The sequence below is a fragment of the Nyctereutes procyonoides genome, unplaced genomic scaffold, assembly GCF_905146905.1.
Source record: "Nyctereutes procyonoides isolate TBG_1078 unplaced genomic scaffold, NYPRO_anot_genome, whole genome shotgun sequence".
NCBI lineage: Eukaryota > Metazoa > Chordata > Mammalia > Carnivora > Canidae > Nyctereutes > Nyctereutes procyonoides.
The window spans coordinates 40,490,021-40,517,281 of NW_026575125.1; the positions used below are offsets into that span (position 1 = coordinate 40,490,021).

General features: G+C 42.5%; 1 protein-coding gene across 5 annotated transcripts in view; it reads right to left on the reverse strand.

The window, feature by feature from the left end:
- SLC9A7 (solute carrier family 9 member A7) overlaps window positions 1-27,261 on the reverse strand; it is a 157,808-nt gene that overhangs the window by 84,893 nt on the left and 45,654 nt on the right. For all 5 annotated transcript variants that reach the window (XM_055337727.1, XM_055337726.1, XM_055337724.1 and 2 more), the window contains exons 2-3: window positions 5,213-5,412; window positions 2,223-2,300 (exon numbers count right to left, since the gene is read on the reverse strand). In XM_055337727.1, the coding sequence (XP_055193702.1) occupies window positions 2,223-2,300; window positions 5,213-5,412 (278 nt within the window). The remainder of the gene's footprint in view (window positions 1-2,222; window positions 2,301-5,212; window positions 5,413-27,261) is intronic.

Below are 27,261 nucleotides of genomic sequence, written 5' to 3' on the forward strand. Positions count from 1 at the left end.
TTTTTTTTAAGATTTATTTATTTATTCATGAGAGACACAGACTGAGAGAGGCAGAGACATAGAGGGAGAAGCAAACTCCTCACAGGTAGTTCGATGCAGCACTTGATCCTGGATCCCGGGATCACAACACAAGCCGAAGGCAGCCACACAACCGCTGAGCCACCCAGGCATCCCAGAATCCTAGGTCTTTTATCTTCCTCTTATTTGGCCAGTCATGTGTAGTTCCCATAGCTATGACTGGTTCAGTACCCCCTACTTTTCCCTCTCCATTCTAGAATGGCAAAGAGAGACAAAGGAGATGGCAAAGCTCTGGTAAAGTCTTCAAGAGTTCAGGCTGAAGACTGATCAGGATGAGAAGGTGTGCTTTTGGTGAAAGTCCACCTGGCATTCCAATTTCTAGCTGTACCATTCTAAGACTTGCATTTCTACTCCTTCTCCCGTTCCTCACTGACAAATGTTAACATGAGACAGAGAGACAGAGAGAGATAAAGACTGAGAGAGATATCAAGAAAGAGCAAGTTTGGTGGGAGAAGTTCACAAAACATGAAGGCTTTCATTAGGTGAATTATTTTGCTGGTGACACACCCCATAAGCAAACTGAGCAGTAGCACAAAATCATAGCTAATTCCAATGACATTTTTTCAAGTTAGAAAAAAAAAGGCCCATGTCCGCATGACAACTCCATGTGCATAGGTCAAAGGGTCTGAATATATTTGTTTCCGTGCCCATAGTTAAGTGGTGAAATGGTTATTACACATTTAATTGACAGCAGCTTTAATCACAGATGGCAAAACCATACAAGAACCAACTATTTCAGTGCCATTATAAGGACTATTTAAAAAGGAAAGAGACTGAACTAATAGCAGATAGCTCGAGAGACTGGCATTTCAAAAACAACTTAAATTGTTAACTGGCAAAGCCTGTTATTTTTCTTCTGAGAAAATGAGGCCAACATAGGGAAGGCTCTGCAGAACCTAAAGTTGTTTTTCAGCCATTAGAATGGCTACAACCAATGATTTGCTTTCATTTTAAAGCAACCTTGATGATACATTAAGATTAGTGATTTACAACACCAAATTATTCATCACCCATTTGATCTGATAAAGACTTCCCAAATTCTTCACTTAGATAAAGAATAACATTATTTATACTCATAAAACATCTCCTATTTGCTACATGTCAATAGCTGTCATATAGATTTAGATACTTTTGCAACCCCATAAAGTAGACAAGAAAAGGATACATATTTTGGTATAGAAAACCTAAGTCCAGAGGGAAAGTAGGAGAGATAAGGATAGCTTTTTTTTAACTTTTTATTTTGGAGCAATTACAAAATCAGAGAAATTGCAAAGATAGTATAGAGGGGTCCTGTGTACCTTTGCCAAGTTTTTTCCACTGGTTATACGTTATGTAACTGTACTACAAGATCAAAACCAGGAAACTGACATTGGGACAAAGTGTGTGAATAGCTCTGTTTCATTTTATCCTATGTGTAGATTCACGTATCCACAGCTGCAATCAAGACATGAAACTGTGCCATCACCACCATGACATCCTTTACAGTCACACCCCTCTCACTCCCACCATCCCTAACCCACAGCACAGCCACTAATTTGTTCTCCATCCCTATACTTTTGTCATGCCTAGAATGCTACATAAATGAAATCATACAGTACGTGACCTTTTGAGGTTGGGTTTTTTTTTCCATTCAGCATAATGCCTTTGAGGTCCATCCAAATTGTTGTATTAATAGTTTGTTCCTTTTTTGTTGCTGAGTAATATGCCATGGTATGGATGGGTGTTTAACCATTCACCTAACTGCAAGACGTTGTTGTTGTTTCCAGCTGGGGACTATTACAAATAAAATTGCTATGAGCCATTATGTACAGGCTTTTGTGTGAACATAAGTTTTCATTTCTCTGGGAGAAATCATCGGGAATAAAATTGTGGGGTCATATGGTAACTTCAACTTCAGTCTTATAAGAAACTATAAAACTGCTTTCCAGAGTGGCCGCCCTATTTTACATTCCTACTGGCAATGTAGGAGCACTCCAGATTCTAGAACAGAGATGAATCACTTGATGATGAGACAACTATAGTCTCTGAGTGGGCGCAGCACACAGTAATAAGCAATCCGGGAGAAGGGAAAAGTTAGAAAGTTATGTAGGTACATTAACACAGCAATTCCCGTGCTTTAAGAAATACTGGCAAAAATCTCTTACCTTTTTTAAACTGTAGCCAGCATGGAAAATAATTGGAGGCAGAAGGATGTTGAAGAAGACCTCTGGATCAAATGTTACCTGAAAGTTTAAAAAGAAAAAAGTCGGGGGGAGGGCACCAGACTGACAGCATGTAACTCTTGATCTCAGGATCATGAGTTCAGGTCCCATGCTGGGCATGGAGCCTACTTGAGGGAAAGAGAGAGAGAGAGAGAAGTCAAATTCTAGTTTAATGCCAGTTGGTGTTACAATAGTTGCTTAATATTTTAAGCCATTGACTAAAGTCGGGAAGCAAATAAGGTAAGTGTGAAAAATCATGGACTCATCACAAGAGATCAGCCACAGTTTCCCCTGTGGACCAACATGTTCTTCTCTATACAGCACTCTGACTCCTGCTCTTGGTGTGTTATTTAATATATATTAAGAAATGACAATGTAATTCCAAGGACTCAGAAAGCTCCTGGCCAGTGTTTTTTAAACAAGAAATAAAAACATCTTGATTTTTATCAAGCCTTTATAAAGGCTCAACTGCAATAAAAGATGCCATCATGATTCTTTATTAAATTTCTGGATCCTCCCACAGAACTGCCTATAGACACCATTCTACTGAACTTTTTATTTATTTATTTATTTATTTATTTATTTATTTATTTATTTATTTATTTTTAAAGATTTTATTTTATTTATTCATGAGACACACACACACAGAGAGGCAGAGACACAGGCAGAGGGAGAAGCAGGCTCCATGCAGGAAGCCCGACGCGGAACTCGATCCTGGGTCTCCAGGATCACACCCCGGGATGAAGGTGGCACTAAACCGCTGAGCCACTGGGGCTGCCCTCTCCTGAACTTTTACAAAAAATTTTATTTATTTGACAGAGAGATAGAGAAAGCCAGAGAGCACAAGCAGTGGGGGGAATGGCAGAAGGAGAGAGGGGAGTAGACTTCCTGCTGAGCAGGGAGCCCAATGCGGGGCTTAATCCCAGGACCCTGTGATCATGACCAGAGCCAAAGCCAGATGTTTAACCAACTAAGCCACCCAGGCACTCCCATTCTACTGAATTTAAGTCTCTCCTGAGTGATCAGCCTTTTGTGAGACCTGATGCGGCCTAGATCAGAGTCGCCAATGATGCTAGCAGCTTTCTCAGCATCAACATGAAAATCTGGCAGCTCTAGAGGGACTGAAATGCACGTGCAGGCTTCATATAGAGAAATCACTCCAAAACTCTTCATGTTCAGTAAAGAATTAAGCAGTCAATATACTTCTCAAACTTTTTAAAGAATTTGTTCATGTTGGTAAATTGATAGGCTCTTACTAAAATTAATTTTAAAGCCTCACTCTAATTATTAAAAGTCAGGTTAGGGGGTGCCTGGGGGGCGCAGTCAGTTCAGTGTCCGACTCTTGATTTCATCTCAGGGTCATGAGATCGAGCCCTGTGTGGGGCTCCATGCTGGGTGTGAAGCCTGCTTAAAATGCTATCTCTCCCTTTCCCCCTGCCCCTTCTTCTGCTGCTGTCTCTTAAAAAAAAAAAAAAGTCAAGTTACCATTTCTCTTTAGAAACTGGAAATGTTAACCAGCCTAATTAAAAGTGAAATGATTCTCACAAATTATGCTTTATTTGATCTTCTTGCTGAAGATAGGAGTAGTGAGAAAAACAGGGAATGTCAGAATGAGAAGGGGCTTTGAATGATACTCAGTATGAGAGCGCTGAGGCCACAGTCATGCAGGAAGTAGCACGAGCGTTTCCTACCACCTACTCCAATACGGTGCATCAAGCTGCCTCGGCACATCTCTTTTCTCCTCACCTAACAACAGTGCTCTCAGCCTTGTCTGCTCTCCCACCTTTGCTTTTTGTGCAGCAAAAGTTTAAACAGAAGGGATGTGAATCAACCTTTTTCTAAAGGTAAAAGGAGCAAAAGTCAGCATCACCTTCTATAATGATCTAAAAGATGGAGATGGGTTGGGTTCCTTTTCCTTTTGTCCCCACCTTATCCACAAGAGATTCAAGCTGCCATTTCCAAACAGCTATGAGCATGGTGATTACACTGAGTATCTTTCTTGGTTGCATTTAATTTTACCAATGTTTATGGAAATCCCAGACATTCTTATGAGGGGTTGAGAACGTAAAGTTCACGAGGACTGCCTTTGAGGACACAGAAAAGATGGGCATGTTTAAAACTCCAGATTAAGAATAATTTTCCTTAAGGATTAAGGTCGATCCTAAAATCAATAATAATTTAATTTTCAGAGCACAGCCTACACCATGCCTTTGGCTGCAAGCCTTTGCACACATTAGCTTTGTTCTATACAAAAAGAGGCTCCCCAGAGCCTGGATCACCCAGAGCTTAGACAGAAGCCTTCCTGCTGATAAGCCTGGGTCTACAGAGTAAAGAGAGAATGTGTGGTTAAGTACAGATCTCTTGCTTTTCTTGGAAATCACCTGAGTGAGGAGATAAATTATCCTTCTGTCATGTACTTTAGCTATTGCCAACATCGAATGAAAAACAGCACTTGGACTCAAATTCTAAGACAAGATATTCTTCCTCCAGAGATTCATTAAGCCTTTGGCATCACTCACTAATGAGAACGGACACTCAATAAGTATTTGTACAATCTGGCAAAAGAACCAGGAAGAGCTAAGACCTACCATTTGGAATACTGAACAAACAAGCTTAAAGTGAAACCAATCTTATTTTAAGAAAGAAACAACCTCATCCCTAAACTGTAACAAGAGATGTGGTAAAGGAGAGATGGGGATGGAGAGACAAGCTGAGTGGTGTTGAACAAACCCACTGCACCACTGGCGGCCTGTGTCAGCTACTAACCCTAACAAAGCAAATGGGCTCAGGTTCACCTCCTAGCAAAACTGAGAACCAGGAATGTTATCCATGCTCCAGGATTCTAAAAGGATTTCCCTCTACAAGGGCTGAGATGGAATCAGAAAGTCGAAAATCATGTCAGGGCCACAATGGCAGAGTACTCCCCAGCTCACCTTCCTCAGCATGTCATTCTGCTCCACACTGTTGATCTTGCCAGGGCTGATTTCTCCTTTCAGGGTGTATTCGAAGAACTTCCCACTGACATTCACCAATAAGGTGCTGAAGGCCCTGTCTTCCTGGGTACAGCTGAGCGACTTGTCATGACCACTGGTGGCAGGGGTGCCATACCTCAGGATCACCCCAACGATGAGCCCTGAAACAGAGTGGGAAGGAAAAAAGACCCCCATCAGGTCTGTGGAAGGACAGAGGGAGCATGGAAATAATGACAGTCGGTCTACAATAGCTAGGAGACACAGAAGTCATCTTAGAACCCAGGTATAGTGTATTTTAGGAGCAGCTGCACGGTCCTTCCAAAGGGTTAACATCCTCTGGCCTGAGTCCCTCATCCACCAGGACGACGAGGTGGGACAGTACCTTTCCTGGTTATTATGGCACTGAGCATTTTCCCCAAGTGACCATGTCTCCTTTCTCAGGCTTCTGGTGGAGGAGGATAGAATGGTAAGAGAGGCAAAGCTTTTTCTGCCAAGGACAGCACAGAGCACAACTGCTGAGCTTTGATCCGTACAAGCAGCAGCCCTCAGGCCAGTCCTGCTGCCATCTGCCAGCCAGGACCAGGCCACAGGAATTTCTAGCTCCTAAAAATGCAATTTGCTCTGCCACCCACCAGAGAAAGGGGCGGAGGGGGGGCAGAGAAGACAAAAGAGAAAGCAAAGCAGTGCTTTTGTTTAGGTCATTTCAAGTACTGGGTATCACGGAGGAAGTAATTCTACCCCTTGGGGAGCTAAACCCCATGGTGCAAATTTTTGCTATCGCGACGCAAGGACTGTGCAGCTGTCTTCTTGGAGCTGTGGCTATGATACAGCTAAAATAATTAGCTGCAAGTCTTTAGGTCTCATTCCGTTCTTAGGTGGGGTTTCCCATTAGGGGGAAAAAAAAAACAACCTAAGCAAAGTTGTGGATAAGCATGTGGTTCCACAGTGAAGGAGTGTTGCTCCCCTGGTCCTGGACAGGAGTCCCACATGCCACAGGAAAAGTGAGCGACATATGAAGAGAACATAAATCTCCACAAGAAACTTCCTACAGTTCTCTCTTAGGGGGAAGATTTCTGACTTCTCTCTACATTCAGTTCTTTGCTAACAGTGTTAAAAGACAGAAGGGTAAAAAAAAAAAAAAAAAGAAATGCTCCCTTGTCTCATTTTGCCATTAACAGAGAGTTCCATGAGAAAGAGAAAAAAGGTTGTATGTTTACTATATTCTGTGCATAATATTCTATAATGTCTCTTATCACCAAGACATATGAGAACTCACAAGACGTTGTTGAGGAATTATATATATAAAATCTAGAAAAGTACAGTTCTTTAAGCCAGACTCAGTGTCTCTGCCACATCACCATCATTATTATTGTTATTATTAAAGATCTGCATTAACAGATACTTGTAGCAGGTTGACCTTTGTGAGAAAAATCAAATTATAAAAGATTACTAATGAAGAACAAGGTTCTTTTTTTAAAAGATTTTATCTATTCATTCATGAGACACACACACACACACACAGAGAGAGAGAGAGAGAGAGAGAGAGAGAGAGAGAGAGACACAGGCAGAGGGAGAAGCAGGCACCCTGCAGGAAGCCTGATGCAGGACTCAGTCCCAGGCCCCCAGGACCACGACCTGAGCCAAGGGCAGAGGCTCAACCACTGAGCCACTGAGGTGTCTCTAGAATGAGGTTCTTAATAATCTCAACCAGATATAAAACAGTTTTAAAACCTTTAAACGTGTAGGAGGAAAAGCCAGACTTTAAGGAAAAACACGTTGGTTGTTACAAAGAAAGAAAAAGATGATGTCTTTAGAGAAAAAAATAATAAAAACCCCATAATGTAGATCATTCTGGTCATCAGGTCATAGGGCAAAAAGCAAGCAAGCACTTGAGGTCTTCAGCATCAATCTTTTTTTCATGTCTTATTGCTGGTATTTCACATTCTTTTCTTCTTGTTGGGTGACTAACCAGGATGATGTCAGAGATGGTAAGCTAGCACTTAGTGTCTCCCTGCCCAGCCTCGGAACAGACTTTCCAGCTGTGGTCTCTTGGCCATCTTGTGGTTTACAGTTTCCTGGGTGTCTGTGCTGGTAATTGAAGTTGGGGAGGTACCTATGTTGAGGTGGTTGCTGATGGTCAGTCCCTTCTCCTTGATTTTCCCACTCCTCTCCATGGCCATCCTAGAGAATCACAGTCTCTAACCCCAATGGATAATCTGTATCCCTGGTCTACTTTGTTCTCCTGTACCTTGGTTGTTGGCAGTCTTCTCCCTTCCTACACAGGAGGGTTGGAAGACTGGTCAGCCCTCATAGGGTCTCTGTATGGAGTAAGGTGTGTACTGCTGGGCCTGGTGTCCGGGGGAGCTCTACAATCCCTCTTTCTGTTTCCCATTCTCAGCATTGTGGTTATTTTGCTGGGGAGCACATGGAGGCCCCCGCATAAAGTCTGTAATGGTTATACACTGCTCCGTATTTATTGCCTGGCACTGGAAATCTACCAGGGCCAACATTTGTTGCTTCTACACCCTTTTCTCTGTCAAGAACTTTGAACCACATAGTTTCTCTACCCCCTGCACCGGGAAGGTGCTTCCTGGAGGTTCTTCTTTATGGCAGTCTAGTGTACAAATAAATATATATCACTTGGTGTCATTCCTGTGGATGAAACCATAGCTGTTTCTTACATGCAACCATTTTTTAAAAAGATTTTATTTATTTATTCATGAGAGAGGCAGAGACATAGGCAGAGGAAAAAGCAGGTTCCATGCAGGGAGCCTGATGTGGGACTTGATCCCAGGACCCTGGGATCATGACCTGAGCCAAAGGCAGACACTCAACCACTGAGCCACCCAGGTGTCCCTACACTGAACCATTTTACTGTTCCTTAAACTTTTGTCACAAGGACTTTCTCGTCTCTGTGGGTGAGCCACTGCTCCCTCCACCATGCTCCTGAGCCACAGTGAGCAGTGGCTGCGCTGAGGAGGGGTGGCAGGAGGCTGCTGGGCCTTAGCCCTGCTGCTCAGGGTTGCGGCAATGGGGCTGGTGGCCGGGGCTGGTGGTGGCAGCCTCAGCTCCTCCATGGGTCACCAGAGTAGGGTTCTGCTCAAGGTTCTCTGGGGTTGCTCTCCACTCCAGATGGAACTTGTATTGGGTTTTTTTAATTACTATTATTTCTTCACTCCCTGGTCAGGCAGTTATTTCCTAATGAAGTTGTACATGACAAGAGAGGACTCCGTGGCACTTCAACACTCATCATGTCTACAGGATGACCTGCAGAGTCTGAAGAAGGCGACCTATCACACGATTTAACTTTGATGTCCTCATCAGGAAACCAAAGTAAGTCATTTACAGAAGACTCTCCTTCTCTCAAATCAATAGCTGCTTCCCATAACTCACTGTTTATTTATGGTATCAGCATCATTATTAGTGGAGGTAACTAAAAGGTAAACCATACTAGCACAGGGTCTTCATGATGGCTACTACTCTAATGAAAGAGGTGAGGAACTATATATTTGGCCTTTGTCCCAATTTCCTGGTACATAGCTCCTAAAACCCTTGGAATTGAGTGATTAGTGTCTGTTTGTATGCTAGTAAGATGACTGGTGGCTGGAGGCTCCTCGATAATCTTCAAGATGGGAGCTGGTTGCCAGGGGAACCAACCTTATGATTACAGAGTTGAAAACTTTTTATTTATTGTATCTTTTTTTTAATAATAGTCACACACGGGGAGAGAGAGAGAGAGAGAGAGAGAGAGAGGCAGAGACACAGGCAGAGGGAGAAGCAGGCTCCATGCACCGGGAGCCTGACGTGGGACTCGATCCCAGGTCTCCAGGATTGTGCCCCGGGCCAAAGGCAGGCGCCAAACCGCTGCTCCACCCAGGGATCCCTTATTGTATATTTTTTAATTGGAGTTTGATTTGCCAACATATAGTATAACACCCAGTGCTCATCCCGTCAAGTGTCCCCCTAGTGCCCGTCATCCAGTCACCCCATCCCCCCGCCCACCTCCCCTTCCACTACCCCTTGTTCGTTTCCCAGATTTAGGAGTCTATCATGTTTACAGAGTTGAAAACTTAAACCCTGCCCCAAACTTCCAGGGAGGGAAAGAAGCAAGAGAGTGAGTTAATCACTAATGGCCAATGATTTAATTAACCATGCCTAAGTAATGGAGTCTCCACAAAAATCCCCAAAGTATGGGGACTCAGAGAGCTTCTGGGTTGGTGGACATGGGTTGAAGGTATGGGGAGGGTGGTGTACCCAGAGAGGGCATGAAAGCTCCACACTCCTTCCTTCGTACCTTGCTCTATGTATCTCTTCCATCTGGCTGTTCCTTAGTTATATCCACTTATAATAAACCCACAATAAAACAAGTAAACTATTTTCCCAAGTTCTTTGAACCATTCTACAAATGCTGTACTTGAGGAGGTTGTCATGGGAACTTCAGATGTGTAGCTGGTCAGCCAGAAGTGCAGGTGACCACTTAGGACTTGTGATTGACATCTGACATTGGGGAAGGGGGTGTGGTGTTGTGGGACTGAGCCTTCAACCTGTGGGAGTTAATGTCATCTCCAGGTAGTGTCAGAATTGAGTTGAATCATAGGACACTCAGCCACTACCCATCAGAATTGGAGAATTGCTTGGTGTGAGAAAGTCATTACAGAAGTGTTCAGTGTTGATTATGTAAAGGGGAAACAGGTTTTTTTTCTTATAGAAGTTTATATTTGCAGACAAATTCCTCAATTATAGGAAATGCCCTCACACTCTTTCCCAGTAACCATCACCATCATACTAGAAGTGCTATTAACTGATGAATATTGTTTTTATGTACTGATAAAACACTTCCCTCCCTACCTGGGCCCAGTGTGCCCAGTGTGCCCATTTTAAAGATGAGAGATGAAGGTGATGCTGCTGCCCTCTTGTGGTAAAACATGGCAACATAAAACACCACAGCAAAGATACAAGGTCAACGCCTGCCTGATAGTTTGGGCCAAAACTATTATCAAGCAACAGGATACATTGCTAACTCAAGGTAGACTTTGAGTTACTCCTCAAACATCTTAGATTCATATTTATTACCACTGTAGTTCATGACACAAAGGAACAGAGTCATCATCATGATAGTAAGTTTGTGTTTACTGTCTTCCACTTCAAGAAAGAGTATGATATTAGGACTGTGGAGGCATATTTTGGTAAGAAGAGGATAAAGGTTTAGAAAAAACATGAATGGCATATTTTCATCTGCTACATGTGGAAGACAGACATCCTCTGACGGGGAACTGTAAAAGGTGCTAACTACAAAGAATGAAAACACAACATTAAGTTTTTTAAAAAAGCTCAAAAAAAATCAGTAACCACAAAAAAAAATGATGGAGACCAACCGAGGCACTGAAGATTTTACTGGATCAACATCATAGTGTTCTGGATTACAAAGAGAAATAACCTATTATGTATGTGGGCCAGAAAAGTAGCACATAAGATGGCAGCTGATGGAGAAAATGAACCACTGACGTCATAGGTATAGGATTAATATCAGGGAAGAATGGAGTTTTAAACTCTTACAGAAGGCAAATATGGATAACATTCCTTTGACATCTGATATCCCTTAAAACAGGATGGTCAACTCCAAAGATGTAAAAGTTTGAAGACTTTTTCAGGGAAAAACAATTTTAAGACTGCTTCACCTAGGTAGGAAAACAACTCACTTCACAGCTGTATGAGCATATTGTGCTGATGGTGTGCAACTGCCAACTTTTCTAATTTTTAAAAGACACAAAATCCCTACGTATGGTTTATATATGTGTCTTTCTAAAAACTGGTGGTCTGAGGAAGGAATTTAACTATGGAGAAAGTATGGTTCAAAAACCCCGTGAGAAAACAAAACAAAACAAAACAAAACAACAAAAAACAAAAACCCCATGAGGCCATTAAAGAAACTAGCCCCCATTACTTTGGTGCCAGCTCCTGCTTTCGTGACTGAAGCTGTCAGAAGGACAGTTGAATGAATCGACACTCAGCTAGCTGTAATTCTAGACAGCCATCCACTTGCTGTAATATTTAGATGTCTCTATTAATAAGCCTTTGTTAAGAAGCTGGAGAACAGGTGCATGGATACGTTGTTCTCTAATGAGGTTTAACTTTCACTATATGAGCAATTGGGAGGAAATGATCACCAGTTGGGTGTGGCTACCACTGTGGGCTTGTTTACGGCATACAGGGGCTGTTCTGAGTTCAAAAGCTTCATCTGAAATCCTGAGAAAAGAAAGCACCCAGTTCCATACATCATTTCACAGTGTGTGAAGAAAGTGAATATAATTTTGAAACATTTCATTTTGATTACATTCTGTAATCACTTCCTATTGCCTACTGTTAGCCCCAGGCAACTACTGATCTACTCCCTGTCTCTATAGATTTGCCTTTTCTGGACATTCCATATAAATGGAATCATAAAATATGTAGTCATTTGTGTTGGCTTCCTTCACTGAGTGTAATGTTTTCAAGGTTCAGCTGTGTGGAAGGAAGGTATCAGTACTTCATTACTTTTGATTGCTGAACAGTATTCCAGTGTATGAATATACCATATTTTGCTTATCCATTCACCAGTTGATAAGCATTTGGGTTGTTTCCACATTTTTGCTATTATGAATAATGCTGCTATGGATATTTGCATACAAATCCCTGTAGATATGTTTTCATTTCTCTAGGGTAGATACCCAGGAGTGGAACTTCTGGGTCACATGGTAAATCTATGTTTACTATTTTAAGAAACTGCTGAAATTTTTTTCCACTTGGGAAACTATGTACCTTGCAATTCACCCAAGCAGTGAATTAACACCCACTCCTTTTGATTGTTGACTAGTACTCCAGTGTATGAATATACAAGAATTTTTTTATCTATTCACCTGTTGAGGGATAGTTGGCTTGCTTCCAGCTTTTGGCTATCACAAATTAAGTTGCCTTGAACATGCAAAAACAGGGTTTTATGTGAATGTGTTTCCATTTCAATACCCAGAATATGACTGCTCAGTCACAGGGCAAGTGTATGTTTAACTTTATTAGAATCTGCCAAGCCATTTCTCAGAGTTACTATGCCATTTTGTGACAACCCCTTTCCCACAAGCAGTGTATGAGAGTTCTAGTTGCTCCACATCTGATAATTCTTGATAATACACCAGAAAATCTGTGAATCACCAAACAGCCAGCCTGGGAGCAATGCTACCCTGCTAGAGGATGACTCTGATGAAAGAAATAAACTGAGTCCATAGCTCTTTAAGACACAAGTTATGTCTTGTCCCGGCCAGTATACAAGACTCTAAAATAGTGAAAATCAAGCCAGTCAGGAGTTGGACCTCCAATCAAATGCCCCTCTTCTCCAGCAGCTGACATTCCAGAGATCTGATTAAAACCAAGATGGAGCGCATTTTTGTGATTCAAAACCACCATCAATTTTATAAGTAGCTTCCCCAAATATGGGATGTCACACAGTTAGGAATAAAAAGAAGAAAATGATTTTATCTTAGAGATCTACTTAACAAAACTAGACATGGGAAAATCATTCTACTGTCCCATGAAGCTTTTGGGTGAGTCACCACAAAAAACTTCCCATCATTGTTGTGCCATACAGCACTTCTCCACATATGACCGTATGCCATATAACCTTCTGACAATCTTTACAAAAGGACGATCCTCATTCTAGTGTAGAATGAGTCTTTCATTGGGAACTAGGACCAGGGAGGACAACTTGGGCTCCATGACTAAACTTTCAACTAGAGGAGTCCAAAATGGTATCCAAGTATAGGTTGATTACATTTGTCTCATTCTATGTGGGGCCTATGCTGACTCAACACTTCCAGGGCTGGAGGGATTAATCCAGGGTTACAGTCTTAGGAATCCCATTATTACCACATACCTAAACCACACTCTCCAAGCTCTGCCATTAACCAATGAGACATTTTGACCTGGCTCCTTTATCTTCCAATTGGTTCAAAATTTTGGTAGGGAACTGAGTATCACTAATTCAATCCCTCAAACACCAACAATATAGATAACCACCCATGTTGTTAAACATATTTTCTTCTGAGGTGCCTAGGTGGCTCAGTGGTTGAGTGTCTGCCTTTGGCTCAGGGCATGATCCCAGGGTCCTGGGATTAAGTCCCACATCGGGCTCCCCACAGGGAGCCTGCTCCTCCCTCTGCCTGTGTCTCTGCCTCTGTATGTCTCTCATGAATGAATGAATAAATAAATACACATTTTCTTCAAAATGCTTTTAAAATAAAATTCACAGATACATTTGAGTGGAAGAAAATGGGAAGCCAGCAGATTCCTGGAATAGGTCTAAGGACCTTTCAAATTATAGTATTGGTTTTCTGTTTTAGGTCAGGAATACGATTCACTTGTTTCTGCTTCATACTCTGCCATTATCCAAAATCAAGGATACCTGTGGCTAAGTCATCACTCAACACATTTTAATTGCTGTTTTGTGTATCTCCCCTTCAATTAAACACATTAATCAAATTCAAGTCAACTGCCAAAGGACTACAAAGGTTACTACAGCAGATTATCACACATTTTCCTGACCTTTTTGCCACTCTTTAGGGGCTCAGCCAAGACTCAGATAAATACCAGCTACCTTTCAAAATAAATTTATCAATCTTTCCTCTGAGCTTTTGCCTGGAATTCTCTCCCCACCCTGTCTTCCCTAATCATCCTCACAGGGTTAAGTCCTATTTATCCTTCAAGTCACAATATAATTATCACTTCTTCCAGGCAGGGAAGCCCTTCCTGATACCTCAGGACTGGACTGGATTCTCCACAATCAGGGTTGCCCTCACAGAATTCAACATGAAAGATGCCCCCTGAAATTGTTCAGGGCACAACCTACACAACCATATGTGGCTTCCCTGCTACCCATGCATCTCCAGACACAGTCTCTCATACTGACCATGTCATCAGAGCTACGATAGCACTCACTGTGAATGCCTTTTAACTTCTGTTCCTCATCCCCAGGGCTAATTTTCCTAAGGGCAATGCTCAGTGAGTACTCACCAGCCATTCCTGCATCTGACCCATCACAGCCACACAATACATGACAGGAGACTATGGGAACATTAGCCAGTAGCCATCTGTTAACAAAGAATCACCTTATGTGAGTTGTAGGAAAAGATACTTAGTTCTGAATCCTGAGAAAGCAACTACATATTTTCAACCTCTTACCTGCCATGAAACTCAAGGGTACCCACATTTATTAGCCTTTCCTATTTGGCCTGAATTAATGAATACAATTCAAGTACTCTCACAGGTCAAAAATCTTCTAGTGGTTTTATGAGGCATATTATAGAATCTACCTTCCTAGAGGCTCTGAAGTAATATTACAAATAAACGAATGTGCTAATCACAGTTATCTTAGCTATGAAACTGGAACACACACCAACAATTACGTTTACTGCTCTCATGACTGGACTTACTAAGGGATGGCTGAGCCTTAAACTGAAATAAATGCAAATATATAGACACACACAAGTAACAGGATAGGGTTTTGATAACACGTGGGAAAATAAGTGAACAAAACACAACCATACTTACCTAAGTTTTAATTGATGACGGTGTATTTTTGAAAATTAAAGAAAACAAAACCTATTTAAGAACTCACCTGTCAAACCAAATCAAAGACTATCAACCAAAACAAATTATCTTCTACGGACTTAACTGTGATCTCTCAAACGTCCTATGTTGAAGCCCTAACCACCACCACCACCACCGCCGCCGCCGCCGCCCCTCCCACATGTGACTGTAATTTGGAGATAAGATCTTCAAGGAGGAAATAAAGGTTAAATGAGGTCATAAAGTGGGGGCCTTAATCTGATACGGCTGGTGGCCTTGTAAGAGGAGGAAGAGACACCTGCTCCCTCTTCCTGTGCACGCGTGCCCAGAGGAAAGGCCATGTGAGGACACCCAAGAAGGTGGCTGTCAGAAGATGCAGGGGGGCTTCTCTAGACTATCAATAATAGCCTTGCAGCTAACTCACATCTGACCTCACAACGAGGAAACCTTTCTCTTACAGATGAGAAGTCAAGGTCCCACTGCTCTACCACAGGGTCCTTAACCCCTACTCCACAGATGGTTTTTGTCTTTTTCCCATATTACCATCATGATGACTCTTTTTAATCTTCCAAAAGGAGACTTTCACCATATTGCCCTCCCAGCATGAACTCGGACTTTTGAAAGTATTTTCCTAGAGCACTAGCCAGCAAACTTTGTTCTCTCTGATCAGAATTGTTGGAGCCAGACAAAAGATTAACTTTCATTAATGCTTTCAAAACATTGCCTACTTGGGAAGATACTGAAATGTTCTGTGTTTAGAAATTTAGAGGCACACAATACATAATTTTTAACTCAGATGATCAATACAATAATTTTTAAAAAAGGACAAAGATTTAAATTTAAATTGATGATGACCTATAGTAAGCGAACTATAATGACTATAAAAACTTTATTATGAAGTATATCAGATACCCAAAAATATAAATATAGTACATATAAGGGATAAAGAGTAACGTAATTGGGAAAGTATATACATCGGGGGTTCAAAGGTAGTGGTAATGGTAGTGGTTTCTGTTTCTTAAAGCTGGACAGTAAATACAGAGGTGTTTATTCCACTTTTTAAGTTATATACTCTATTTTGTATATTTAATATATTTCACAAGAATTTATCAGGATAAGAATGGTCTACCAGACATCTATGTGGCCATCACTCAATTTAATCAACAGTGAACTACCAAGAGAGCTAAGCACCCTTTATATTATTTTCAATCAAGACCTGAACTTGCCCTCACCCCAACCCCCCAACCCCTGGAAACTACTACCCTGAACTAGGTGCTTTTTTTTTTTTTTGTAAAAATGCAGAGTTAAGAGTCTAAACAGACTTTCAAAACTCCTGGCAGAGATGGTAATTTGAGGGGAAAAAAAAAGAAAAAGAAAAGCATTTGACGTTCAAAAGCCTAGGTTTTGGAGTTTCAAAAGGATGGCTCCAAAGGGGAACTCAGGGCACTGGGAACATAGGAGGAATAGAAAAAGGAAAGAAAGCAGGCAAACAGGGAAAAACAGTCTGAGAGTGCAGGTTGGAGGCTGGGGAGCAGGGAGTCTCTGACAAGGGCTTCTGGGCCTTGCAGATCCCTGGGTCACATCTGGAGGAGGAATGATGTCTCCCCAGCTAGGTTTGGGAAACTGAGGCCAAAGGGGATCCGTACCTCTCTTTCCTGGGGCAAGCCCAAGGAAGCACCCAGTGTGGTGTGGCAGGTGGAGATCTTCAGACAAATCCTCTGGGTTTCTTGAAGCCCGGGGCAGGGGGCGGGGGAGGGAGTAAGAAGCACAGGCAGGATCCCAAGCTTCTGAGAGCCACCGAGAGGCAGGGGACATGAAGAGGAACCCAAACAACAGGACAGGAGACAGTGAGGGTGGAGACCCCTCTGTGATACCAGCGTGGTAGATGACGATGACAATGCTGAGGGCCCAGAGACCCCTTCCCTTGGCATCTGTACATAGAAAGGCATTTTCCCAGGGGTGCTTGGGTGTCTCAGTTGGTTAAGGGGCTGCCTTCAGCTCAGGTCGTGCTCTCAGGGTCCTGGGATAAACCTCCGGTGGGGTCAGGCTCCCTGTTCAGGAAACTCCCTTAGAGTTTAATTGTGGATATATATTGTTTCATTTTGTATGCCTTTGAATTATGTGTGATATGAATTATCCGGCAACTTGCTTTTTTCACTCCATAATGTGCTTATGAGAGTCATCCATATTAACATATGGCCCTGGTGCATGATGTCTCACTGCTGTGTCGTGTTTTAGCACGTGGATATATTTTCCTTCTGCTTTTCTGTACCACCTTCTGGAGAATTGCTTCAGATCCATTGTCTGGTTTGCCAAAACTCTTCAGTTCTTTACCTTATCCATTGAGTTTGTAATGTCAATGACTGTTTTTCACTTCTAGAAATTCTATTTGGTTTTTACTAAATGAATGAAATCTGTTTTTAAAAAGCGGGGCCAGGGGTCGTGCCTGGATGGCTCACTTGGTTAAAAAGTGTCTGCCTTTGGCTCAGGTCAAGATCTCAGGATCCTGGGATCAAGCCTCACATCAGGTTCCCTGCTCAGTGGAGTGTCTGCTTCTCCCTCTGCCCCTCCTTCTGCTCATGCTTGTACTCTTTCTCTCTCTCCCCATTCTCTGAAATAAATAAAATCTTTAGACAAAAATTCTATTTGGTTCTTTTCCAACATAATAGTTGTTTGCTAACATAATCTAAACTAAGAGGTTAATATGTTTATGACCGTTCCCTCTGGACTGTGACTACTGCTCACTTACTCCAATCTGCTTCATGGGATGGATAACAACACACTTTTATAAAGGCCTAAATGCCCCCTCCAAAGGGTACTGGCTAAATAAATTATGGTCCTTTCACATAATGGAGCCTGTAGCCATTACATTAAAAAGAATGCAGCAGTGCTACATCCGATGCATTAAGTGAAAAAAAAAAAAAGCACAGCGCAGAATGAGTTGTATAGCACACTATGTTTTGCATGGGAAATAAACAAGAAAATCTATTTCAGGTTTGTAAATGCAGTAAGATTCCCTGAAAGGATATACACAAGAAGGTGTAACACTGGCTATCTCTAAGGAGGGGAGCTGAGTTAACTAGGGATCAGAGGATAGATAGAATTTAATTTTCACTCTGGAGCTATTTGAATTTTATACCATGCGTAACATATATTTCCTGTTAAGAATCAAAATGATAGCTAAATACTGATGTAAGCCAGCCACTTCTTACCTCCCTGTTCTTGGCACATGCTGTCACACTTCCCATCATGCCCTCCCCTGTCTACCTGGCCAGTTCCTATTCACCTGCAGGACTCAACTGGAACTGCACCAGCTTTGGCAGAAAGTTAACCACTCCTGCCTCTAGGCTGTTGGTGCCTACCTAACTGTTGTTGTGTGTCTGTCCTCCCCATGAGACCACAAGTTCCACTGAACCCAGCACAATGTCTGGAATGTGGTCACCATTCAATAAATGTGTGCTGGAAGAATGAAATAATGAAAATCAAAAACTCTAATTTGACTACAAATAATAATAGATTATACACATATGGAAGCAGCAGTTCCCCAAATTGTGAACCTAATGCCTTCCTCCTCCTGCAACTTACATGTAGATTGTGACAAGTTAACAAAATAGCATCTGAAAAGATTGCTTTCATATTTTTGTTGCAATTTCTTGAGTCATGAGATTTATGTCTAGGAAGTATCCCAAGTCAGTAACCAGAGTTGACATTAATGACACATCAAGAAACACTTCACACCATATTCCCAGCAAAATCTTTTATGTGCTTATGAGAGCAGAATAAAATGCAATTATTCAATGGTTTAAGTTCGACCCAATTCAAAACCATATCATATTTAACACTAAAAAAATAATGTTAAAACAAAACACATAGTGGAGAAGCTATAATAGAAAATCTGGGTTTGACTGGCTGGCTCGGTTGGAGGAGGAAGCAACTCTTGATCTTGGGGTGATGAGTTCAAGGCCTCGTGTTGGGTATAGAGTTTACTTAAATAAATCAACTTTTTAAAAAAGGAAAATCTTTTGTTCATCATTCTAAGAGCTGGTACTGAACAGATGTATGCTGCATTCCAGGAGGAGAGGGCTTTGGGCTGGGTGCTAAGGAGGCATGGAGAACCTGACCTCCTGAGCCCCTTACCAATGACACGCCCACCCCCGCCAGCCTGGGAACACATAACTAATGATAAAGCCAGTCAAATTGTGACAAGCACCATAAAACAGAGGCACAAACAGATGACATAGTAGGGAACAAAATGAATAATTCTTTCAGGTGAAAAAGTAGTTGAGGAAAACTTCACAGAAAAGGTGACTTCTCAGTTGGGCCTTTCAAGATGACTCAGACTTCTGTGGGTGAAAGAAGAAAGAGGTGTGAGCTGTATTTCAGAAAAAGCCCTCAGTGTGATGTGGGGCAGCGAAAATTAACCAGAGCAGCATGGCTGGAGCAGAGACCTCACTGGGAGAAAGAGGAAGGGTAGAGACCAAGTGTCAAGGAGTGTGAGGTTGGCTCAATGGAGATGGAGAACTTTCTCTGTAGGCCAAGCTCAGGAGTGCAGACTTTATTCCACAGGAAACAGGCCAGAGACTTCAAGTTAACAAGGGGCATAATCAGGCCTTATTTTTAAGATTTGTTGTAGCAGAAGTGTGGAGAATGAACTGCAGGAAAGAGACACAGGATCCTGAGTATCATGCCTCTTGGCGGTGGGGGGTGGGGCGAAGGTGGAGTAAGATAAAAATCATTCCTCCAACTAAGAGAAACCCTACATTATCTCATATTCTTCCATCTCTTTGTTTTGTTCAAGTGCTAGTTATTATTTGGGTTCACACAAGTATAATCCAGAATGCTCTGAAAAGTTACCCATCCAAACCTACATATTAAGACAGATCTATAAGACAGAGACCTAGTAACCAAACAGTTGTAAGGACTTTATCTGCATCTTAAATCAAACTAAAAAAAATCAACTGGGGAAATGTGAATTCACTGGATATTGGAAAAATATGAAATTACTGTCATTTCTAAGGGGTAATGAAGTATTGTGGCTATATATACATTTTTTAAGATTCTTTATCTTGGGGAGCCTGTGTGGTTCAGTCAGTTGAACACTGACTCTTGGTTTCAGCTCAGGTCATAATCTCATGGGTTGTGAGACTGAGCCCCGCATTGTGTTCCTTGCTCAGCAAGGCATCTGCTTGAAGATTTTCTCCCTCTGTGCCCCCCAATAAATAAATAAATAAATAAATAAATAAATCTTAGAAAAGATTATTTATCTTGTGGAGATAAATACTGAAATATTTACAAATAAAGTTTGGGATTTTGGTGCACCTGGGTGGCTCAGTGATTGAGTGTCTGCCTTTGGCCTGGGTCATGATCCCAGGGTCCTGGGATCTAGTCCCACATTGGGATCCCCGTGGGGAGCCTGCTTCTCCCTCTGCCTGTCTCTGTCCCTCTCTCTGTCTCTCATTAATACATAAATAATCTTTTTTTTTAATTGGGGATTTTGTGTCTGTGATATGAAAAGGAGTAGCTATGGGGAGTACAGATTAACCAAGATTGGCCATAAACTAGTAACTAATGAAACTGGATAATGGGTACACGGGTTGTGGTTTACTATACTTTTGTGTGTGGGTTTTTTCACACCACAAAGCAATTCTCTGACACTAGCTGTGCATCTTACATTTCAATTCAATTCTGACACGATCTACCTGGAGGTGGCGTCAGATCCCACAGGTTAAGGGCTCAATCCCCCAAGACTGATCCCTCCCTGAACCCCAGCCTCCTTCAGATGCCAATCCCAAGTCCAGGTTGTCACTTAGGCTTCTAACCAACCTCTATAGATCAGAACTACAGATCAGAGGTCCCTATAACCCTCCCCTTGGGTCCAATTAATTTGCTAGAGCAGCTCACAGGACTGAGAGAAACACCTTACTAGATCACCAGTTTATTAGAAGAGGACAGAACTCGGGAACAGTCAGATGGAAGAGATCCACTGGGCAGCCTGGGGGAAAGGTCACAGAGCTTCCAGGTCCTCTCCGAGTGGGCCACCCTCCCCCCATCTCCATGTGTTCGCAGCCCAGAAGCTCTCAGAACCCTAGCCTTTTAGGTTTTTACACAGGCTTCATTACACAGGCATAGTTGATGAAATTGTTGGCCGCTGTTTGTAACTGATTCAATCTCCATTCCCTCTTCCCCTCCCCTGAGGTCAGGGGAGGGGAACCTCAAGTTCCAACCCTCTAGTCACAAGGTCAGTTCCCTGGCAACCAGCCCCCACCCACACCCAGGTGCTTTCCTAAAGTCCCCACATTAACATAAACTCGGATGTGGTTGGAAGGGGTTTGTTAGGAAATGTCAAAACACCTTCATTGCTCAGATCACTTAGGAAATTCCGAGGCTTTTAGGAGCTCTGTGCCAGAAATAAAAACCAAATATGTATTTATTATAAATCATAATACCATCATACTATTGTCTCGACTTTTAAGGGTTTGAAAATTTCCATAACGATTTGTAAATGAACAACTTACCCCACCCTACACGAAGACTAAAAGCAGTGATTCCAGCAGGTGTAGGTCCAGAACAGTCTTTCTATCCCTCTCCAGAAACCTGCATCCCAATCTCTTGCATACCTCTAACTGCACAGGTGCAAGAGGTAACTGTCACTCCTCCCTATGAGCATCCTCTCTCCCCCTATCCTTGTCCCTGTGCAAACCCGATCCCTGTGAGTCAGCCGCATGTCAATCACCCACAAGCAGGCACCTACTTCTACACAGTGGCAACCATTCTTCTCACGTGGATTTTTTAACAGCCTCCTAAACCTCCTCACACTCACCTCATGGTCCTGGATGATCTACCTCAAAACCACTGCAGGGCCAGTAACCCTAAAATAAACATCTCTGCCCTGCTTCAAGTGTTCCAGTGGCTCCTTGCCATCTAGGGTACAAAAGCCTCCATTCCTTGGCAAGGCACAGTCTGTCGATCTCTTTGTGTCGATTTAACAAGGTCCTAAGGTTTTCCTGATACCATCTCAGCAACTTCAGTTCTCACAAAGGACACCAACCCCATTTTCGAGCTGATTAAATGATTAGTGAGCAGCACAGCGGCCTCACATCTGACACCCGCAGTCACAGCAGGGGATCTCTTGAAGCAGGGTGGCCAGGCAGCCCTTACTGGAAAGCTGGGGTCACCATTCAGCCGGCAGCCTCTTGGTTCTGCATTCATGCTAAGGCCTACCTGACTGTTCCCACAGGAGGTAGGACCCAAGGCTCATATAGTCACAGCAGCTGGCTGGCCAGATGGGCAAAATGTAGCCACAGAACAGAATTTTTCTCTGTGAGACTAAATTATTTAAGGCTCAAACTCAAACCCAATCAAATGGCCTCATTTTTTAAAAGGAAAAAAATATTTCATTTGAGAGAGAGAGAGAGAGCACAGAACACAGGAGCAGGGAGAAGGAGAGGCGCAGAGGAAGAAGCAGACTCCCTGCTGAGCAGGGAGCCCGATGTGGGACTTGATCCCAGGACCCTGAGATCATAACCTGAGCCAAAGGCAGACACTTAACCACTTAACCAACTGAGCCACCCAGGTGCCCCTCAAATGGCTTCCTTTATGTCAGAGTGACAAGTCCTAAGCAAAGGAATCCAAATGGACACTAACTACAAGAGGAGAATTTAAGTCACTAAAAAGACCTAATCTGTGGTAAAAATAACAAATAGGGACGTGAATCACCCTTACTGAAGGTACTCATAAGAGGTTAGCAAAATACAAGTGGGAGTGTGGAAAATAAGCTAACCAATAGAAAGCTGAGTCCAAGATGTCTTTATCCAGCACCGTCGACCATATGGTCTATTTCTTCCTCCCAAGAGCCTCTCAGTCACTCAGGCCTGAACTATGGCTTTTGCTTGCAGAGAGATAAAGAATGTCTTTTGGCCCTCAAAGCCTTGATGCTAAGTGACACTGAACAGAACAAAGAAATCTAGGATTGGTGAGAGTCATCAATTTAATGACAACACATCCGACTGGCACCTCATCAGGTTGCACATTCAACAAATATTTATTGAGCAGCTTACTACATGCCAGGCACTGGGAGTCTAGCAGTTAACAAGAATGATAAAAGCCCTGCCCTCATATGGCTCACAGTCTAATAGGGTTAAGAAGGCTTTAAGCTTATCCTGTAAAGATTCTGCTGTTTTTTTTTTTTTTAAGTAATCTCTATACCCAGTGTGGGGCTCAAACTTACAACCCTGATATCAAGAGTCCTATGTTCCATCGACTGAGTCAGCCAGACACCCCTAAGCTTACATTCTAGTAGGGGAGAGAATGCTTTGAAAACAATGTAAATGAATTCACTAGTGTGTTAAGTACTAGAGAGGAAAATAAAAGAGAGAAGGAGCACAGCTAGTGTGGTGGGAGGTCCTGAGATAGAACTGTGGGGGCAATTATTACAGAGCAAGCAAAGAAAAAAATGTTGAGGAAAGGAAAAGGTAACAAATGCTCATAAATATAGCAAGCTATCTTCTCAATGTCTTGCCACTATATTCCTTGCCACTTATTTTTTTCTGTGTTTTTAAAAACAAAATGCCCATGTCTTACTTAAACCAACAAAAGATAGTGTTCAGCTCATTATTTGCCAAATATATATGGAGAACGGGCTCTATGTATAAGACCACGTAAAGTGCTATAAGGAATATACCAGAAATAGCGCACAATGATTCCTGTCCTCTGAGAGCCCATAATCCAATTGAAGGCAAGCTATGCAAACAAAAAAAGCATCATGTAGACAACCCATCAACCATCCTTCTAGTTATATTACAGTAGGTGGATGTTCATGATTCTCAGGGGAATCATCAGACAGTCAAACACTGTGTGGGCTGAGAGGTTGGTTGCCATTGACAGGCCAGTGTAACAGAAAGGAAAAGCCTGCTGTAAAATACATGTCAAAGAATAAATCAGCGGAATATGAATAAAGATATAAATGAGGAAAAAGAGGAAAAAGAAGTAAAAGAAAACACTAAAGCTTTGAGCTGAGGTGGCTGGTAAGATATGGACAGCATTTACAGAAGTGAGAATGTCCAGTGAGAAAGCTGGTATTAAAAACGGAAGATGCTGGGGCGCCTGGGTGGTGTACTTGGTTGAGTATCTGACTCTTGGTTTCGGCTTGGGTTGTGATCTCAGGTCTTGGGATCAAGCCCCAAATCAGGCTCTGCACTTGCCAACGAGTCTGTTTGAGATTCTCTTCCTCTAGACCTCCCCCTGCTCTCTCTCTCAAATAAATAAATAAATGAAATCTTTAAAAAAAAAAAACAGAAGGTGCTAACTCTGTCATCACATATACTGATTTCAGAGCATGGCACATTCAGGGGGAAATGGCCCAAATGATGAGAATGCTTGCCTCCAAGAAAGAGAATGGGATAAATTTCTATCCAGGGACAAAGAGAAGCCTCTTTTTCACTTGTCTTTTCTTGAAACTTTTGCATTTTGAACTATGATATGTATTATCCTATCAAAAATTCATTTAAATAAGTAACAAGTCTCAAGGCTGTATTATAGAAGTTACATACAAGACTAAATATAAAGACCTGTAGGCCAGCTATGTAAAAATGGTATCTGAAGCCATGAACCAGAGGGTGAAAGAAACTTATCAGATCAAGGACTGGACTTTGGGCACCTCCACGCTCAGGCAAACAGAATGAAAGCAGGGACAGCTGGATACATAGAAGACCCTCCTTTGTGCCAGGAGGAACCTCATCCAAAAATACTACCAAAAGCATCATGGAATGCACCTGGAATGGGGGTGGGGGACAAAAGTGAGAGTTCCCAAGATTTAAAGGCAAGAGAATGAAGTTTTCTTCAGATAGCCAGCAAAACTGCCAGATGTGACTGGCAAATGGTAAGAGTAAACCAGGAGATTAGCTGCTCGCATGCCCCGAAGAGCCTGGGAATCCCCAAACCACAAAGTGACCCAGTGGGAATGCACCTTAGATTCACCTGGGGAGAATCCAGTGCACTGTGGGGTATCCAGTTTGGAAAAATACTGTGAAAAGAAGAAAAGCAAACCAAAGTCAGATGATAAGATGGCCCATGTAATCACTGGCTGAAAGAAAGGATCCAGTGTCTGACCTAAACCAGTTGGAGGGAAGGGACAAAGCTGTCCCTACCGAGGAGACGGATCCATTGGCCTTTTCCAGTCTAGACAAAAGCACATCACAACCAATAGCTTCTGTTTTAATTCTGTCCTCTAAGTAATCTTCTGACAACAACTCTATGTCTGTACAGAGGAGTCTGCTGCTCATCTACACAGAGAAAACAGTCTACTCTGTCTGAATTCTGCACTCTGGTTAGGTTCAGACTCTGAGCCTGATGAATGTGAGCTTGGCCCTGAGAGTCACTCAGGCTGCTGACAGTTTCAGCTTCTGAGCAGGTGACATCATTGTCTAGAGTCTGGGCCAAGGTGCATACGACCTGTGTGGCCTCTTTCTTGCAGCCTGCCAGGCTTCTCCTGGCAACATTTGTGCCACAGGCCTTACTATCAAACAGCAAGCGTCTGTTTTCCTAATTCCATTTCATAGCTCACTCCTATGATGACAGAAGTCACTGTTAGAAGCCATCAGGAGAGGCCCCTGGGTGGCTCAGTCAGTTAAGCATCTGCCTTCAGCTCAGGTCATGATTTCGGGGTCCTAGGATCAAGCCCCACATCTGGTCGGTGGGGGGCCTGCTTCTCCCTCTCCCCCTCCCCCTACTCATGCTCTCTCAAATAAATAATTTTAAAAAAAAAAGCTACCAGGAAACAGCTTGGCACAAGCACTCACAAAAATCTCACATGTACCGACGTCTTCATCATTCATCATCACCTGTCCTGCTCGGACACAAAGCAGGATACACAGCATTAGAGGGAAAGAGGGCTGTACTTCTTCTCTCCCTCGTTCTATCCCCTCCCTCCGCCTCTGCAGTGCCCACCCCTCATTATAGTCTATGTCCAGTCCGAGGTTTGCTAAATATACATATCCACAAATATATAATGGTCTTTTGCTTCTTTTAACTTACGGAAATAGTATGATGTGGAACTAGGAAACCGGTTCGGCTGCTGGAACAGAGACCAAAGGGACCAGAGCTTACATGAGACGGGGGTCTCTCATCCCAGAGTCAGAGCATACAGTTTCCTGTGATCAAACAGTGGCACCCCTGTCTTCCTGTTCTACCATCCATGGGTGTTGCCCTCACCATTAGGCCTGCATCTCAGGGAAAGAGAACTGGGACAAGGAAGGGCTCTCCCCTGCCTTTTATGGGGAGTGCCTCTAAACTGTGCCCATTACTTCCACTCACACCCCACTGGCCAGGACCTAGTCACAGAGTTGCATCCGGCTGCAAGAGAGGCTAGAAAAGAAAGTCTTCTTTCAGTGCCACGTTGTGCCTCTTGTAAGGGCTTATAGGATAGGCTTTCTTTACGTGTTAGGCTCTACATTCTAAATATGACATATTTGTGCACCACATTTATTAAACCACCCCCCTATTGCAAGACACGTGGGTCTTTTAAACACACTTTATTCACAAAGTGTCTGGATCACATCAGGAGCAATGTTCAATTAGTTCAATGGTACACTGAGTGATGGAGCAGTCTCAGGTACAGGCTGGTTGTTTTATAAAGCCTTTAAAGTCCCCTACAGCAAGCCAGTTAGAACAGAAATTGGTAATATTAAACTCTGTAGAAAGAACAGTGAAATGTATGGTCCTCCTTGACTTTCCATGATTGTAATAAAGCATTACATGCTGTGCTGGGTTTCTTGACAACTAAGAGAAAACCTTGTGTGCTGTTTGATTCACATCACCTGATGGAACCAGTTAAGAGAAATAAATGCTTGCTTGATCCTCATTCTAAAACAAATCTGTCACAAGGCTCAATTAGCAAAAAAAAAAAAAAAAAAAAAAAAAAGGTTGACCATCTTTAACTACTGCTATATAGAACATGTACAAGGCTTCTCCAGGAGGATGTTCTCCTTAACTTTTAACAAGTAGAGAACATAACATTAAAATATTTTCTTCAGAGTGTCAGGTTAGTGTCTGGCCTTATGTCAACATCCAGGTGGGATTCCTGCCTGGACAGAGACACCCAGGAGGATGTCAGGAAAGGCTGATTTTCCCCAGAACCTGGTGGCTTCCCAGTGGCTCGGTACTTTTGGAGGCATTACAATTAGTGACTCCGGCCTTATTAGGGGATTTTCCTCTCTTGTGTAGTTAACTGGAGGTTTAAAACCATTTTGGAGAAGTGAAACGATACTGGTTATTTCTGTGGGTTTTTCTCATGGCTGTCAAATACCCAAATATAGTATCTTCTTTTCATTTTTACTCATATTTGGTAGTTATTTTTTTCTAAACCACAGTTACAATATACCACCTCAGTGTTGTTTGCTTCTTCATATTACTCTATTTGT